This window comes from Lontra canadensis, unplaced genomic scaffold, assembly GCF_010015895.1.
Source record: "Lontra canadensis isolate GAN:19392208 unplaced genomic scaffold, GSC_riverotter_1.0 scaffold19, whole genome shotgun sequence".
Lineage (NCBI taxonomy): Eukaryota > Metazoa > Chordata > Mammalia > Carnivora > Mustelidae > Lontra > Lontra canadensis.
The window spans coordinates 17,492,823-17,510,483 of NW_022631013.1; the positions used below are offsets into that span (position 1 = coordinate 17,492,823).

General features: G+C 41.0%; 1 protein-coding gene across 2 annotated transcripts in view; it reads right to left on the reverse strand.

Moving 5' to 3' along the window:
• The window catches only part of GRIN3A (glutamate ionotropic receptor NMDA type subunit 3A), a 150,907-nt gene that overhangs the window by 28,366 nt on the left and 104,880 nt on the right, over window positions 1-17,661 (reverse strand). For both annotated transcript variants that reach the window (XM_032860746.1, XM_032860747.1), the window contains exons 5-6: window positions 15,042-15,157; window positions 6,613-6,764 (exon numbers count right to left, since the gene is read on the reverse strand). In XM_032860746.1, coding sequence (XP_032716637.1) covers window positions 6,613-6,764; window positions 15,042-15,157 — 268 coding nt within the window. The remainder of the gene's footprint in view (window positions 1-6,612; window positions 6,765-15,041; window positions 15,158-17,661) is intronic.

Sequence of the window (17,661 nt, forward strand, 5' to 3'; positions counted from 1 at the left end):
AGTAATTTCAGGGATGGAGTGAAGGTCAAGTTGAGGATGAGCTCAGAGATGGAATGGTGCAAAGTTTCCTATTGTGCACTTTCCTTGATATTAAGAAACACCTAAAAGTACCTTGATTTACTTTTAGACTGTTCCGAAATTTACTTCTCCTTTTCCTTACACCTTGTAATCAAGGTCTCTGAATTTGAGATGGAACTCCTTTCATGGCAAAGTTCAACCTCCTGCTTAGTACGTATTTGTTTCCCTTGGCACTCAACAAGGAGACCCTTGGATTCAGAGGCAGAAAACCTTGTAACAATACAGCAAGATATGGATTCCAATGAAGTTGAGGGAGGTTACGTAACTTTTCCAAGGACATAAAGCTGCCTCCTCATGGTCATGATAGAGCCAGGGTGGCCTGGCTCCCAAGACCAGCACTGTTTGTCTCCTCTTTCTGACCAAGGCAAGGTATGAGCTATCTCCCTGCAGGCTGGACCTGGGTTTGGGAGCAGAAGCTGCACATTCTCAGATGGTCAGGCTGTGGGCACTTTCCTCTAGCTGTCCCATCCCCATCTTCATCTTCCATGAGGGTCTGTGCTGGACATTCTTTTGCCCTTCCAGACCCATTCTCCACCTTTCTCCATCCAGCTTTGTGCCCTGTGGAGGTCCTCTATGGACCACACGGACAGGCTCCCTTGACCTAAGGCCATGGTGGGAGACGAAGAGGTTCAAGGAGCTGAGGTCAGGTATTACTCTGGCCATCTCCCAGCAGGATCACTGTGGGTTGGCTATGCTCCTCGTCAAAGGACACAGATCCCATTAGAAAGCCCTCTGCTATCCCCTCCCTCAGGTTCTAGGAATGGCTCTCTCCCTTTTTCCCCTTGAGTCTAGATGTGGTAATGCCTCCTCCACTTCACTTGCCCTGGGAGAATGTACTCTTTCTGTTGGTTTCCTTAAACCATACCTTTGCAAATGGTTTCTTGGAAATTCCCCAGACTCTTGTGTGCTATCCATTCTCTGCCAAGACTATTTCTTCTTCTTTACTATTTCCAGGTGGTTAAAAGGGTCAACCGATTATTTATTTGATCCATTATTATTTCAAAGTAGCTTTCAAAAAAAGATATCATCAAAGATCTTAACAATTTCTTGAAGAATTTGGGGAGTTTGCTAAACTGTGATCTGCCACCTTCCTTTTCCTGGTTTGCAAATAACAGATTTCACAAAACAGTGAGACTCTAAATTCACTGGAACTCTAAATTCACTCAGTGACTTTATTAAAAAAAAAAAAAAAAAAAAAAGACATTTTTTTGCTGAGTCAGAAGAAAATGGAGGAACTTCAAGTCAGCCATACGTTTTCCCCAGTGGAACTAAGTGGCAATGGGTCTGCCGTGGGCACAGGCAGAGTTGTGCTAGGAGGACCACGAAGAAATATCTAAGGTCAATTTAAAATTCCTCTCTGAGAATTGCCAGAGTCTGGTCAGCAGAACTGGACCTGCAATTTTCTAAGTGACTCTGGGGATGGGATAAACCCCGGAATTCAAAAAAATGAACTTATCCTCCGGACAGACTATAGATAGACAGCTCTGGGGTTGCCAAAGGATGGGAGGTGAACAAATCAAGGTTTTCACAGGGGTCAAAGTATTAATGCCCAATTACCAGAAATAGGAAGAAAAAGCATCTTCCATATCCTGTTACTAGGTGACCAGATTACTCATTAGCCAAACTACGATATTTTTTCAGAGGGGAAGGGTGTTCAATTCCTCTGTGCAGCATATACAGACTGGACTGGACCTGGAAAGTGGGATGTTGGGTCAGAAATAAACAGAGGAATGTCTTCCTCAAGAGCCCCTGGTGGGAGAGGTGCCTTCCAGGACACACCTGCTTCTGCTGTACTGTGCCCTGCATCCCCTCCCCCTGGGTGGGTGAAGAAGGTGGGACATGTTCATTAAACTACTATTTTATTTACTCCTCACAAGAAGCCATGGAAGAGATGAAGAAGCCGAGATTGAGGTGAGTCAGTGACGTGCCCAAGGCAAGCTGATGATAGAGGAGCCTTCCTCTGATTGTGGCTTGTCTGATTTCAGAGCCAACCCTTGCCTCTCAACACTACCATAGCCCAGAAATGGATAGCACATGAGGCAAAAGGGATGGCGAGCAAGGTGCTAACAAGTATACTTCTTTTTTTCTGAACTTTCCTGAGAGACGGCTTACAAAAAAAGCAGGTGGACACTCAAGGATCGGAGCCAAGGGAAATCCAGCAGGCAGACAGCCTTCACAGAGGAGACCGAGCTCAGCTGAAGATCGGCTTCATTTAATCACATTCTACCTGTAGGTTCTGTGAGGGTGACACCCTGAAATTCTCTCTTCGGTTGTACAAGACAAATGTGCCAGCCAGTGCACACGGATATGCACTGCTGTGTAAATGCACACAGGTGAGCCTCATCACAGAGCAGTTATCACTAGATCAGGAGCTGCCATGATGTAGAGCAGCATTCCTCAGGAAGAAGAGCTCCATGTGTGTTTGGAACATTTCCTGAGGCTAGAGGGTGGCTCTCTTACCGCACCACCACACACAGACTCTTCTTTCATTTCAGTCTCCAAGGTTCTAATTAAGAATATGCATCTCTTCCTCTCTCTCTCTCTCTTAAAGATTTTATTTATTTATTTGGCATACAGAGATCACAAGTAGGCCGAGAGGCAGGCAGAGAGAGAGGAGGAAGTAGGCTCCCTGCTGAGCAGAGAGCCCTATGCGGGGCTTGATCCCAGGAGCCTGGGATCTCAGGACCCTGGGATCCTGACCTGAGCCGAAGGCAGAGGCTTCAACCCACTGAGCCACCCAGGCACCCCTTTCTTCCATTCTCTTAACTCCTACCTGTCTTCCCCTTCCAAACTCAGCTGATCTGTGGGCCCGGGCTTGTCTTAACAACCATAACTTGATCCTGACATCAGTCTCTTATGCAGCTGCTTCCAGCTCACTACATCCAGAATTTTCCCCAATCCTCCTCCCCTGAATTTGGCTTCTGCTGATTATTTGTTACTCAAAATTTATCTTATTTGTCCACACTTAGTTTGGTTTTGTTTGAAATTACTGATGAGTCAACAAAGTCCTGGAACATTTATGGTGAAACCTCAAAATCCTTAACAATGTTAAGTGACCTTGTGGTTAGCATATTCAGGATAATAAGTTCAATATTTTACAAGCATTATATGACTTAATTTTTACCCCAATCCTATGAAGTCCCCCAATTTGCTGAAGATGAGGCTCAGAATGGTCAAGTAACATGGCCTATACCACAAGAGCTGAAAGGTTCAAATCCAGAACTGTCTCCAAAGCCCGTTTTCAACCATGATGTTATACTGTAAAGAGTATCAATATTCTTATCTCACGATAATATAAAGGGAAACCATCATCACTGGGTCAAAGCTGGGAGGGCTCTTGCAGGTGATGAAATCCAAATACCTTATTGTATAGATGAATGGAAGTTGGTGGGATGAGAGGACGCAACTTTTTCCAAAGATAGAGTGAGTGCTGAAGAGGTGGGTGATTGTTTATTCAGCATCCATTCTCCCATCTCCTTCCTCCTAAGGGAATCCTGCTTTTGTTTAGGTCTTCCTATGTGATCATGCATTTCAAGGGAAGCTGGCCCATCTTCAGTCCAAGGGGATGAGTCATGACTGGTTTAATCCATCATGATGATCTCATTCCCCTCACACTGATTGGATCATGCAGGGCAGATGACACCCTTTTGGCCCAATGACATATGAGGAAATTCACTGCATGTCTTTGGGGAAGGTTCCTTTCCTTCTTCTTCTTCTTTTTTTTTTTTTTTTTTTGTTTCCTCACTTCTAAAAAGAGCTGCAGGAAGACACCTGAAGATGCCTAAGAACCTCAGGAAATTCTCCTGATGGAGGGATAGGAGCTATGAACACTTCCATTATTTACTACTTACTGTGTCAGTTTTCTTACTAGGTCTTTCCATAAGTGATTTCCTCTTCTCAGACAAAATAGCAAGACAGGTTTTATCATATTTATTCATGGATGAAGAAACTCAGATCTAACAGCAGTTAAGTCATTCAGTGGTTAACTGGTCGCTTCAGGATACAAGTCTAGAAATGTATGGCTTCAAATTTATCATGCTTTGTAGTAGCTCTTTTCATACTTGAACAGATAGATTTATGTTAGTCTCCAAAAGGACATTTCCCTCTATGTGCCCAGTGGAGTTCGGTTCTGAGTCTGAAGAGCCCTGCACCCTCAGAGGCTTGTCCAGTGGAGTCGGTTGGTCCCTCCTGCTGATACCCGTCTGATGGTCCTCTGAAATGGCAACAGCCTAGACAGAGGACTGTGATCAAGGAGGTGCAAATCATTCCATATACCTGGCTTTGGGGACATGACCGGGAGGCTCCTTCTGTCTAATGTCTTGCCGTCAACTTTGAATCACTTGGAGATTTTGGCATGAGTTAACCATGGTCACAGCAAATGGTACAAGTGAAGCAATTGGTTCGTTTGCATTCTTGACTGACTTAATTCAGCTGACCGGTATAAGACCAATTTTACTTCTTTTAGAAAAAGCCATGCAAACCCCTCTAAAGAAAGATAAAAATGCCTGCCTAATAGGGTTGTGGTATGAACCAATGAGTTAATTTCCCTAGCTTTTGTCACATGGTAAGAAACAGAACAGGCTACTTTCCTAATTCCCCATTTTCCTCTTTGCTTCCTTTAAATCTTTGCTCTATGACCGTCTTCTCAATGAGATATAATATAAGGTTAAAAAGGAAGATATGATTCAGACTGGAACACGGATTATGGGCAGGCTCTGGAGAAGTGAGATTTCAGCTGGGAGTTTATAATGAGATGTATTAGCTGGTAAATGTCAGGGGTAAGAGTATTTGGGAAGATGGATGTAACAGCATGTGCCAAGATGCTAAGACAGGGAAGCCACTGGCATATCTCTATCTAAAATGACCCCAAGGGGGTTCAGGTTCCTGGGTAGCTCAGATGGTTGAGCATCTGGCTTTTGGTTTTGGCTCAGGTCATGATCTCAGGGTCATGAGATGGAGCCCCACATCAGGCTTCAGGCTCAGTGAGGAGTCTGCTTGCGATTCTTTCCCTCTGCTCTTCCCCCAACTCGTGCACAATGGCTCTCTCTCTCTCTCTCTCCAATCAATCAATCAATCAATCTTTGAAAAAATAAATTAAATGACCAAGGTAGTGGGGCTGTAATGAGCCAGGAAGGAAGTGGCATGAGATGAGGTTGAAGATATAGGCAGGATCGAGTCCCACAAGGCTTGTTGAAATGCAAGTTTTGCATTTCAGATTGTTCCCTAATTAACACGGCAGCCCAACGCAGACTTCTAAGCAAAACAGTGATCTGCCACATAGAAAACAAATCAGATAAAGGCAGGCAGGAAAACAGAGAGCAGTTAGGAGACTTTTGCTGTGGTCCAGGTGAGGGATGAGGACTTGGACTAGAGTGGTGACAGTGAAGATGGCGATAAACGGGCTTACTTGAGACATATTTTATAGAAGGAAAAAATATGGCTTGTTGATAGATGCTGCAGGAGGTGAGATGTGGGAGGCATGAAGGATCCTTGGCAGTTTCTGGAATGAGTAACTGAATGGACAGAGGCGTCATTACCCGAGACGTGAAGCACAGGAGGAAAAGCAGATTTAGGAGAGAAGATCAAAGGTTCAGTTTTTGACAAGTTAAATTGTGAGATGCCTGTAGGATGTTCAAGTGGGGATGTCAAATGGGAAGGTAGACATATGGTTCTGGAGCTCAGGAGAGTCTGTGTAGAAATACAAATGTGCCAAAATAGAGGCCATTTGAAGCCATTATTATTGCTGGCTGTAGTGCTGTTTTTGTTGTTGTTGTTGTTTGTTTTTAATGTCTGGCTGACCTTGTACTGGTTTATTTGGCTTCTCTTTTGAATACCCGAACCTATGGTTCTTGTTATATCTTTTAGTCTCTTATCTTAATTATCTCCTTTGACGGTTTCTTTCTAATTACATTGTAAAGGCAGAGCACTGCAACAGAAAGATGGAGATTCTGACTATGTGTGCCTTGGGAAAATCACTTAGGATCTCCAGGTATTAGTTTCTCATCCGTAAAAGAAAGGTATTGGTTGTTTCCAGTTTAAAAAATCTATGATTCACTAATCTAAGAATTAGCCATTAAGGTGTGTCTACTTTTCTAAATCCATAAAGGACTCATAGGTGGACCACTGGGAAATTAGCTTTGATCAGATCTTGAAGGATATTCTGAAGTCCACATCATGTCCAGCAATTAACAGTCAAACCAAGTACTGTTAATGACAATCTCAGATATAGATACTATTGCTGTAGTTCGACCAGCGTTTCTTCTGCACTTGTGGATATAGCATATAGAAAAGAAGTGGAAATTCAGACATTTACTCGTCAAAGTACATCACGTTTGAATCCAAGACAAACCTGTCTTCCTGCAAATTCCTACCAGAATGGGCACTCTTCAAGTGAACTTCTGCATCTATCATGGTGAATTCTACGAGATGTAAAAGCCTGGATTATTGACCAAAGGACACGTGTAACAGCATTTCTTCATATTCTTCAAGGTAAAGCTATACAGAGCATCAACACGATCAGCACTTTTTCCTTACCTCCGTGACAGCAAAACTTCTCTTTCCACAGGGAACCACCTTGTACCACTTGTCGTGCAACACGTCCATAAACCCATGGGACTTGTACTGACTGATTAGCTCGGATATATTGGAGGTCAGTGGAGAGTCGGGCGGGAGACCAATGCCATAGCCTAGAAGAGAACACAACCTCAGGTCAGCTTTTCACCTGAGAGGATCTGAAGAGGTGCCAGCACACTTGTGTGATACTGCCATCAGCTCTGGTACCAAGGGCAGGGTGAGCTTTTAACATCTTTCCTTCAAAGGTCACAGAGAGGTCCAAGGTAGGATTATTACACATCTGCTGCCTTTCTGAGTAGAAGAGATGAATCTGGAAAGGAGAGGAATGGGCTGTGCACCGTGTTCCAGGAGCACATTATATTCCAAGGCCTTCTGCCCTTCCCTTCAAGGTAATTTTGAGAAGATACCTTTGAGGCCTTTACCAGGACTAGGATTTTCTATTCACCTCTCCTAAAACCGCTCCTCTGAACCTTAAACACACAAAATTGGATTAATTATAATCTCGGGTTTATGACATTCTCTCATCATTGGTCATGCAAGAAGACCCTTTTTTACTTTTGTCAATTTTTAATAATGAGACCATGCCTCAGTATAACATGAGAATTTAAACATCCACAAACACTTATCCCCCCACCCCCAAAAAAGAGTCAGGTAAAACCAAGTGTTGGGGGGCGACTGGGTGGCTCAGTGGGTTAAGCCTCTGTCTTCGGCTCAGGTTGTGATCTCAGGGTCCTGGGATTGAGCCCCATGTTGGGCTCTCTGCTTGGTGGGGATCCTGCTTCCCCCCCCTCTCTCTGCCTGCCTGTCTGCTTGTGATCTCTGTCAAATAAATAAATAAAATCTTAAAAAAAAAAAAAAAACAAAACCCAAGTGTTGGAGAAGATGTAGGTCCATAAGATCACATATGTTGCTTCTGCAAATACAAATTGATAGAACCATTGTGGAAAATAGTTTGCTATTTTTTCTTAAGATTTTATTTCTTTATTTAATAGCAACCTATTTTAGGGCACCTGGGTGGCTCAGATGGTTAAGCGTCTGCTTAGTTTGCTATTATTTTGTAGAGTTGAACATCTATATGCTCTAAGATCAGTAATTTTAAATACATTTCTAAAGAGCTCCACTACAACCACACCAGGAGATATGTATCAGAATGTTCTTAAAGGCACTGTTCATAATTAGTAAAAATTTGGAAACAACCCAAATGTTCTTTGACAAGAGAATGGGTAAATAAATTGTGGAATATTACATCATTGGTATATTGTATATAGTGTGAAACATATGAAGTAGAACTATATGGGATAATATGGATGACTCCAAGCCATACTGAGTAAAAAAGATCAGCCCCAGAAAATTACAGCATGAATCCATTGTGTAAATGCAAACACATTCAAAATGAAATAGTGTATTTTTAGGAATTCATACAGTATGTGGCAAAAGTACAGTCAGAAGAAAATCAAGAAACTAATAAGCCCTACATCCAGGATAGTGGTTATTTAAGGCAAGAGAGGAAAGGGAGAGGATGAAGGAGTAGCACAAAGGTGGATGCAATGTGTTGTCAGAGTTTTTTAATAATCAGCTTGGACTGTATATCCTTGCTCTGTGTGGCTTTACTTCCTTTCCAAACTGTTAATTCACTAGTAAGCTCTCTGATGAGCCATGTGAGAGAGCTAATTAACTACACTTTGTCTTTAGCTATTGGACAGCATAGTAAAAAAAAGATATTTTGCCCTCAGGATGATTGAGGAAGATAAATTAAAAGTATAGCTCGTTCTTTTTTCACTGATAAAGACTAAAAGGCTGTCAAGAATTCAAAGATACTTCATGAAAACAAATACTTGCTATAATTATTTCTATCTTGCAATTTATTTCCAAGGACATTAGTTTTTGTTTTTTTATTGTGTATACACAAATCCTTTTTAAAAAAAAAAAACGAGGCTTGAGATGTGTTTATAAGCAATAAAAGAGAAGAAATGAATAAAGCAGAAAAACGTTTCTGAGTTTTAAAGAGCCGTATGTTTTTTTTCCCCTGATAATTTTGTTTGTTCCCTAACAATGGCCAGTCAGGGAAGTGATGACAATGTCAAGAGCATGATTAGAATTTTCCATCCAAAGGGCTATTTTGACTGCCTACTTTGTGCTTAGTAGTTTTGGCTTGAAAAGCAAGACCGACAATGAAAGACTTTACATAGGCAGCCTGTTCTTCTGCTGATGTTATCATTAAATAACATTTTTTATAATGGGCAACTAACCATAACGAAGTAACCAGTTTTCTTTAGAAACTTTTATTATAATGAATGTTATTTACAACTCCGTTGCAAGTTCATTCTTTCAGGACTTATATGTCAGGCACAACGCTAGTCATGTGTATAATAATATTCAATGACTTACTGACTCATGCATTCATCATTCACTCATTCAACAATTACTTACTGAGTGACTAGGCACTGTGTTAACTGATCAGGATTTAGTAATGAGCAAGGCAGATGCAGTCCCTGCCATTATTATTACTGCACCATGTAATGATTATTTCATTACAAGTGAGATAAATGCCACGAGAGAGAACTGGGGTGTATAGAACATAGAGTGGGAGGACTTGGAACTATCTGGTGGAAGTGGGTTGATTGTCAGCACAGCTATACCAGGTTTGCTGAATATTACCGTATTTCTTCCCCTGGGGCAATAATTTTCAACAATTTCTGATATGTATTAAGAGAGTACTATATACTAAACACTATAATAAACTTTATATGTACCTTACCCCATCTTGTAGACCATGCACTAGACTAAGACTGTATACTATACTGTGGTCTATAGTTGAGTTAAATCATGCTGGAATTTAATAACTAGAATGTACTGAGTTCTACTGTGTACCAGATAATATACCACATGGGTCTAACCGCTATAAGAACTTATGCATAATATGTAATACTTTAGGAATAAGTAAACTGCCCAAGGTCACACAGCTCATAGTTGGCAAAGCTAGCATCTGAAAGTAGGTCTGTTTGAGTCTAAAGCCAATGTTCTTTCCACGGTGTCCAGAATAACATGCAACCAAGATAAGGGAATACTTGGCCTATCTTCTCCTCTTCAACACAGGCTCTATCACTACAATCATATTGATGTAATCTCCCCAAACCGGGCAATGCAGTAAAAAACCACAATCATCTAAACTGATGGTTTGTTTCCAGCAGACAAAATATATATTATTCATGGGCAGATTTTGTTTATAAACTTTTCCATAAGTTGTAGAAATATACTGTAAGTATAGCCCTACCTGGTCCATGATTATACATAGATGAGGATATTAACTAGCAAGGACACCCCCTGACTATATTGTTTCTTCTAAAAATCACCTCAAAGCCAACAATTCCGGCCCAGCTTAGTGTAATAATGGCAGGAATGTTTTCATCTGATAATGCGCTTATTCCATACCTATTCATCTATTCATTAATTCCACAGACATGTGTTGAATGTTTATTCTGTGCCAGATACCCTGCCAAGGGCTGCAGAGGTTTCCAAGTTAATTCAGACGCAGCTCTATCCTTATGAAGCTATGGGGGCATGAGGGCAATGAGCCAGACATGAATAACTACACAACATGGGAGAAAGTTACAGGACTTTTCTGGAAAACAAGATAGATGATGCATAAATTCAATAAAGGTCAAATATGAAAACTAGATGCAATGAGGAGGATGGATAAAACTCTACGGAGTTCAGAGGAATGAGAACTTTCTACCAGATGGGAGGATGAGAGGTGGCATCGTAGACTGATTCTTGATACTGTCATTTTGGGGTAGATGAGACAGAAATATGTGATGTAAAGTTTAAAAAGCTGAAATTAATACTTATGATAAATCTATATATTCTAAGAATAGAATTTTGGCACTACAACAAAAGTACTAAAAATGCCTTAGGGAAAAAGCTATGTTGAAGTTACAGGGACATTTATAAAAAATTGCTACATAGGAAATAATAAATATTAAATCACTCTACTCCATCATGTCAAGGTTAATTTCCAATTGACTGCTAAAAATAGATTACTGTCCTTCTAAATTTTCTATTTTAATACATATATTATTGACATTTAAATGATTATTAGCATCAATAATAATTATGAGCTAAGTAAAGCACACTAAGAATATAGAACAAGCGTAGAAATTTCTCACAGGAAAAAAGTTATCTGGTGACTAGGAGAGGTATTTGTTAAAAGACATAAAAATCCATTTTATTCAGAAACCTAAAATAGTAAAACCGTGAACGTTTCATTTTTGTCCTTCTCTTTATCAGTTGCTTTTCAAATTTGATTGTGTTCATTGGTCAAAGAATTCTTATTTTTAAATTGCTGACTCAACCTAGCAGCCTGAGTTGCTTTCATTATCATTAGAAACGTGGCTTTGCAATAAAGACGAGGTTGACTATTTTGTGGTTGATGGATGAAGCAAAATGGAATCCTTCAACCCTAAAGATGAAGGCATCAGGCACCCTGGAAATTGGATACAGCTTAATAGCCCAAGAGAACAATTTTCAGAACAGAATCCTGATCTTTTCCCCATGGATAAATCAGCTTTACTCAGCTAAGAGTGGGGGAAATATATTTTGGCTAGCAAATGTATAGTTAGAAATTCATAGACTAGAAGAATCTTCCTGAAATGTAGTTGGTAACAGATATTTTGAAAATGAGATCTTAGATAGGGTTAAAAAGGCTTCAGGAAAGAGAGATTAATTCATTTTTGCTGTCTGTCCTTGGAATACCACATTTAGTTACTCTGGGGCAATGGTTGAGAACATATTGTAATAGCCTCAGCTGTAAAGTAGACTTTAAAAATGGGTTTCCCTTACCCCCAGCACGTGAGAGTGGAGAAAGAAGTATGTGGGAGAAGCTGAGATATGTGAGGGTTATCTCTCCTGGGATAATTTTCTGGAGAATCACTCTCAGTCTATTAATTCAATATACTGAATAATAATAATTTACTGGGCACTCCGTGCTTGTCCATGCTTCACATGGATTATTTCACTTGACCTTCACAACTCCATGCTAGTTGTGGTATTCATAGACCCATTATGCAGATGAGGGGCCTGAAGAACAGACGAAATGACTTGCTCCGTGGGGCACAGTGAGTAACAGCAACTCTATTCTCAGCCAAGACTCAGACTCTAGAGCCAGTGCTCCAAAACACTGTATTAAATACTTAGTGTTAAGAAAGTAAAAGAACAAACTCAAAAAACAGGCAAAGGTCTTTGGCAGAAAGGTCACAAATCATTACTCTGCAGTTCCATTACTCTTTCTTCCTACTTGACCTTTATTGTCAGCTAACTCCAATGCATAAATTGGGACATGTATTCATTTATTTAACACTTTCTTTTTTTTCCAGAGCACACTATACATCTTTGTGTCCCTGGGTGTATGGTATTTAATAGGACGAATTCTAAAGAGTTTCGGTTTGCCGTGCTGAGTCCTCAGGAAAAGGTTTTAAACTCAAAGTGGAGCCACAGGCTCACATTGGCCTCACCTTTACCTTTTAAGCCTAAATAAATGCAGAATGGTGGAGTGGGGAGGGCCGGGCAGTTGGTACAAGGAGCTGGTGTGATATCAGTACTATATAAAGTGAATGAACATTCAACATGAAGCAGTCAATGGACCACCCTTCCCTCCTAAGTTCACAAAGCCATGTGAGCACCTGGGAAAGTATATGCAGATATCAGGGTCCCTTGATGAATTGCAGTAGTCCGTGAATTAGACACTTATTTCAAATTTATCCTCCTGAGTTATCTAAGGTGATACATCATCTATTACATAACTGTTATTACGCAGCAGACACAGATACATATATAAAACATTCCTGTAAGCTAAAAGGGTAAGACTTGTTCATAAATCGCTTTCATCACATTTTTATGCCTTTAAAGTTGAATTAATTAGGGGCGCCTGGGTGGTCAGTCGTTAAGCAGCTGCCTTCGGCTCAGGTCATGATCCCAGGGTCCTGGGATTGAGCCCTGCTTCGGGCTCCCTGCTCGGCGGGGAGCCTGCTTCTCCCTCTCCCACTCCCCTACTTGTATTCCCTCTCTCGCTGTCTCTGTCAAATAAATTAAGAAATCTTTAAAGTTGAATTAATTAATAAGTCTGCATTTTTGTAAGTTCAAGAAACATAAATGTTGTCAAAGCATATAATATTTTTAAAAATTTCTTCAAGAGAAATATTCCCTAAAAATTTATGAGATTAACTTTTTTTTTTTTTTTTTTTTTTAAAGCAGTGCTCAAGGGGTGCCTTGGTGGCTCAGTCATTAAGCAGCTGCTTTTGGCTCAGGTCATGACCCCAGGGTCCAGGATCAAGCCCCACATGGGTGCTCCTTGCTCAGCAGGGAGTCTGCTCCTCCCTCTCCTTTGGCCCCTCCCCCTGCTCATGCTCATGCTCTCACTCGCTCTCTGTCAAATAAATAAAAAAATCCTTAAAAAAGGAAAAAAGCAGGGATCAAGACTTTTACTAGTATCTCTATCACATTGTTGTAACAATTTTAAGTATCCTCCCTTTGTGTTTCACCAAGTTCTGTTTTCAGGCTGTGAACTTGGTGGCACGGACAGTACTGAATTAAATTTTCTGATTTGCAACTTACCCAGAATAAACCAGCAGTGTTTTTTGTTTGTTTGTTTGTTTGTTTTTTCAGAATAAACCAACAATGAGGGGAATGCTTTCTATTCAGATCTGTGGTCTTTCTGTTCTCTTGCAGAGAGAGCTCTTTCATGCGCCATTTTGTGCTTATCCCCTTTGAAAACAATGTGGTATGTGGAGAAGATGGGAACTTTAAGACTAAGTCTCAGCAGCACAGACAGAAATGTAAACAGGGAACCAGTGGGGAGTTAATTGTGTGGCATCTGGCACTGGGGTCTAGCAGAGGCAAACAAGCCATCTCACCACTGTCTTTTGACAAGCTAGGGTTGCCCCCTGAAGACAAAGGTGGAGAATAGAGTCCCTCATTCTTATGCCCTCTGCAAATGATTCATTGTTAGTAGTTGCTAAAGGCAAGAGGGACCTCAATTACCCAGTATATCTAGGACAGAAAAAAAATGTAACATCCTTTGCATATCCCCAGATGCCACCAAAAAAAAAAAAAAAAGAAAAAAAAAGGGAACTTTTCCATTGTTACATCAAAATGGGGTTATATAATAAATGTTCTTTTGGTTTTTCTTGACTTTTCTTTTTCTTTTTAGACTTTTCTATCTCTGACTGTAGTTTTAATAGAAGACAACTGCCATTAAATCTCTCTCTTCCTGAGTTCTCTCCCTGGTTCAGGTGGAGGTCACTTTGCCTGGAGAAAAGATTGATTTCTCTTAGGAGAAGGCTCAGAGAAACAACATCAGCTCTTACACTCTCATTCATCACAAAAACAAAGACCAAAGTAAAAAATTTGATGATATGTTTAGGAGAGACAGATCAACTGTGGCTGGGAAAATGGAATCACAATAGTATTGATATGCTAGTTAACATACAGAAAAGCAGAGTTTTCTGCAAATAGGACTTGGGCACCCTCACAGGATTGTCTGAAGTCAAAGTGTTTTCTGACAAGGAAGCATGGCTGTCTTGAGACCCAGCATGTATTGTCAGAGAAGAGAAACTGGGAATTGGGAGATGTGAAATTTGCTGGTTCAAACGATCAGTTCCATATACCAACAGTTGTCCAGAATGAAAGGAGCAACTGACAAAGCAATCCTTCTTTGCCCCTGAAGTTTGATGGATTGGTTGATCAAGTTGGGAGCAAAAATTTGCTGCCAGTGGGGGAGAAAGGCAAACCTGAGGTCCCAAACAAGGTTTTGTTTAGGACTCTTAAAGGTTACTTAGGTATAGAAGGAAAGTTCTTTTTCTATGTTTTCCCACCTCGTGGAAAAAAAACAAAACAAAACATTTATTTAGGAACCATGAGATTTGGATTCTAATTCCAGTATTATCATTTAATTGTGTGATCATGAAAAACTGATCTAATGTCCCTGGGTTTTCTTGTGGATAAAAGGAGTACTACAACCTTCCAGTTGTAGAATGTGATCATTCTAGTTTTTGCATCAGATTCATTACAGGAATTAGAAAATACAGGTTAAATCAAAATTGAACTCCCCATTTGTTACACTATACCCCCATTCTCAGATATCTGAAGCAACATCATCTGGGTAACAACAACTGTTGTTGTTGTTTTTTGAACAATTGGATAAATTAATTTTTATGGAGTAGGTGAAAAATAAATTCCTAGCTTCAGCAACTCAAGAGCTAAGTGCTTATGAGCTGAAAATAAAAACAAGGGAAGATGAATAGCTTTTGGCCTCTGACTCTGGCATTTGTGACTTGCTAGGTTGGCAAAGTGAGCATATCCTGAGTCAGAGTGAACTGAGAGTGACTGGCTCAGACCTTCTATAGCAAATGGCTTCCCCACGGTTAGAAGTTTGCAGTCAGCATCTACTGACACTTCATAATCCAGGAGGGCCTTGTCCATGATGAAGGCGTCTAGTTTCTCTGGATCATTCCTATATTTAAGACCAAGAGAAGAAAAGAGAAAAATGATTCATTAGTAGACAGAAAAGGTTGACAACTGGCTTTTGTTTAGGGGACAGAAATCTGGAAAGAAGGGGCAGCCCACGCCAGGTAGCTGCTGACTCAGCCTTGTTGACATCTCACTGACCCGTGGAGAACAGACCCAGGGAAACAGATACTCTTCTAAGAGAGCATGACATCTTTCCAATGGTTTATCTACCCGTTCCTTTTGTTACTTCTAAATCCAACAATAAAGCCAGAGTGACTGAATTGAATGGGAAGGTTCAATTCTCTCATATAAACTGAGTGACTCGTTTGTGGAGGCACAGCACGGACTGTTCTCCACACACATGATCACTCACCATGGCTGGGAGGTGGGTGGTATTATCCCATTTTAGCAGATGAGGAAACTGAGGCTCAGAGAGTCAAAGTAACTGGATCCAGGTTACATAGCTAGATAGTGCTGGGAGTCAGGTGGTTTCATTAATCAGTATGTGGAAATTTTTATTTCTTTCTGTCATGATCACTATCATATTCTCCAGAGATCAGGAATCATTTCATATTTAGGAATACATACTAAGGAAATACAAATCTATCTATCTATATCTAGCAGTCCTGGGGAAAAGGGCGATAAAAGGTCTCTTTAAAGTCCATGGGCCAGTATTCATTAACTGGAGGGTGAAGTGATCTATAGGTAATAGATCTTAGTGGTCTGCTTTATTAATATATCTCCAGCGATTCATGTTTCACTCCCAACCTAGGGGGCGGTTCAGGCAGGAATCATTTAAGGTAGGTGTTCCTGGTTTGTATCAGAGAATCAGATGTGAACTGGGCTCGAGGTGCCAACAGGTGCCTTGCACGTCCTTCCTGTGTTCTCCCCTTTTTTTAAATGTAGGCACGGGAATGTCCGGAGGAAGGTATGTCTCAGCACTGGCTGGGTTCTCAATTACAAAGGAGGCAAGGAAGGGGGAATCTTAAAAGGAACTGTTTAGAGTGTATGCAATGATTCTTGTTTTCAGCCACCTCAAATCCTTTTTGGAAGGGGGTAGGACAAACAGCCATTTAAGAAAGGCCCTCAGGGCTGTCCAAACATCTTGGCAAAGAGAAAAACTCTTCTCTATTCCATCTAGACTCAGTCATTCCCCTCTCAGAGCCAAAAATGAGTCTACTGGAATTCAACAGAGTGGAGGGGTGTTAAACCCAGAACAGAACAGGCTAGGGCCCATGGAAAATCTGAAAAAGAAAGACCCGCTTAGACACCGCTAAGATTCATCAGTGGGAAGGAAGTACATATTTGCATGGATGGCTTTGTCTGGGCCATACGTGGACACAGAGTAAATAGGTCAACTTTCCTTTTCTTGATGCCATTGACCATTGCTTCCCCTTTCTACTCTTCCAGCCTATTGAAAATGTATTCCCTTTTCCAGGAGTATTGGATTGAAGTCATAATGAGACCTGTGTTTAACTCTAACCAAAATAAAAAACATCTCCCAGTTCCACAGCTGTGGGAAGCTTCAGAAAGGGTTGAGGATGTGAACTGTCTCCTAGGAGCTGATGATGAGGAACCTTAATGGAATCTTGGCAATAAAATAAAAATCAAGCTGAAAGATGTTTCTCCAATAAAAGTTTTACTGTCACAATAACAAAATGTACCTCGGGAGCTACATAGCAACTAGTCACCATTTACCAGTACTCCGCAAATAGCTGAGGAGGCAATAGCAATAGGAAAAAAATCGGGGTTTAGTTTTTCTAAGCAGTAATCACTAAGGTCCGGTCTCAGTGGTATCCTTAAATAATCACTCCTGATTCTGGACTGCAAAGTGAAGTTAGTTATGACAGGTCTCTATTGCACAGGAAGGCAAGAAGCAATTAGCTCACAGACTCCCCTGGGGTCCTGAGTCACTGGTGAGCAAGTGGTTGGGTGTGATCCAGGTAAAATGACTGGCTGAATCATCCTTACACTTGGCAGGGCCCCCAACTGTTTCTCCCATTACAGAATCATGCTCTGCCTTTTTGAGAATTCATTTAATTATACATATGCCACAAAATAATACATATACCACAATAACATATACTCATAAGGGACTCTGGAGGTGTGTTCTGCAGGCCAGGGCTCTGGGATGCCAGGGGGTTAGTATGAGGACTGGGGTTTCTTCGGAGTGGTGGCTAAGAGCACTGGAAGTGACTTATGTATCTGCCTATATTCCAATGTCACCTCCACCAGCAAATCACCTGGGGAGCTTGTTAATATGCAGTTTCAGTGGGGGGTGGGGGTGGGGCTGGCAGTCAGCATTTTTCACAAACTCCCAAGGCTAACAGGATCATGGATGCTGCTGGAACATGGACTATTCTTTGAACATCAAGGACCTACTTTTCTCTTACGATTCCTAGAGTGGCCTGCAGCAGCGATTGGATTCTAGGGACCTGGTTCTAGTCCCGACTCTGCCACTTGCTGACTATATTACTGTGGACAAGTTGCTTCTTTAAGGTCTCAGCT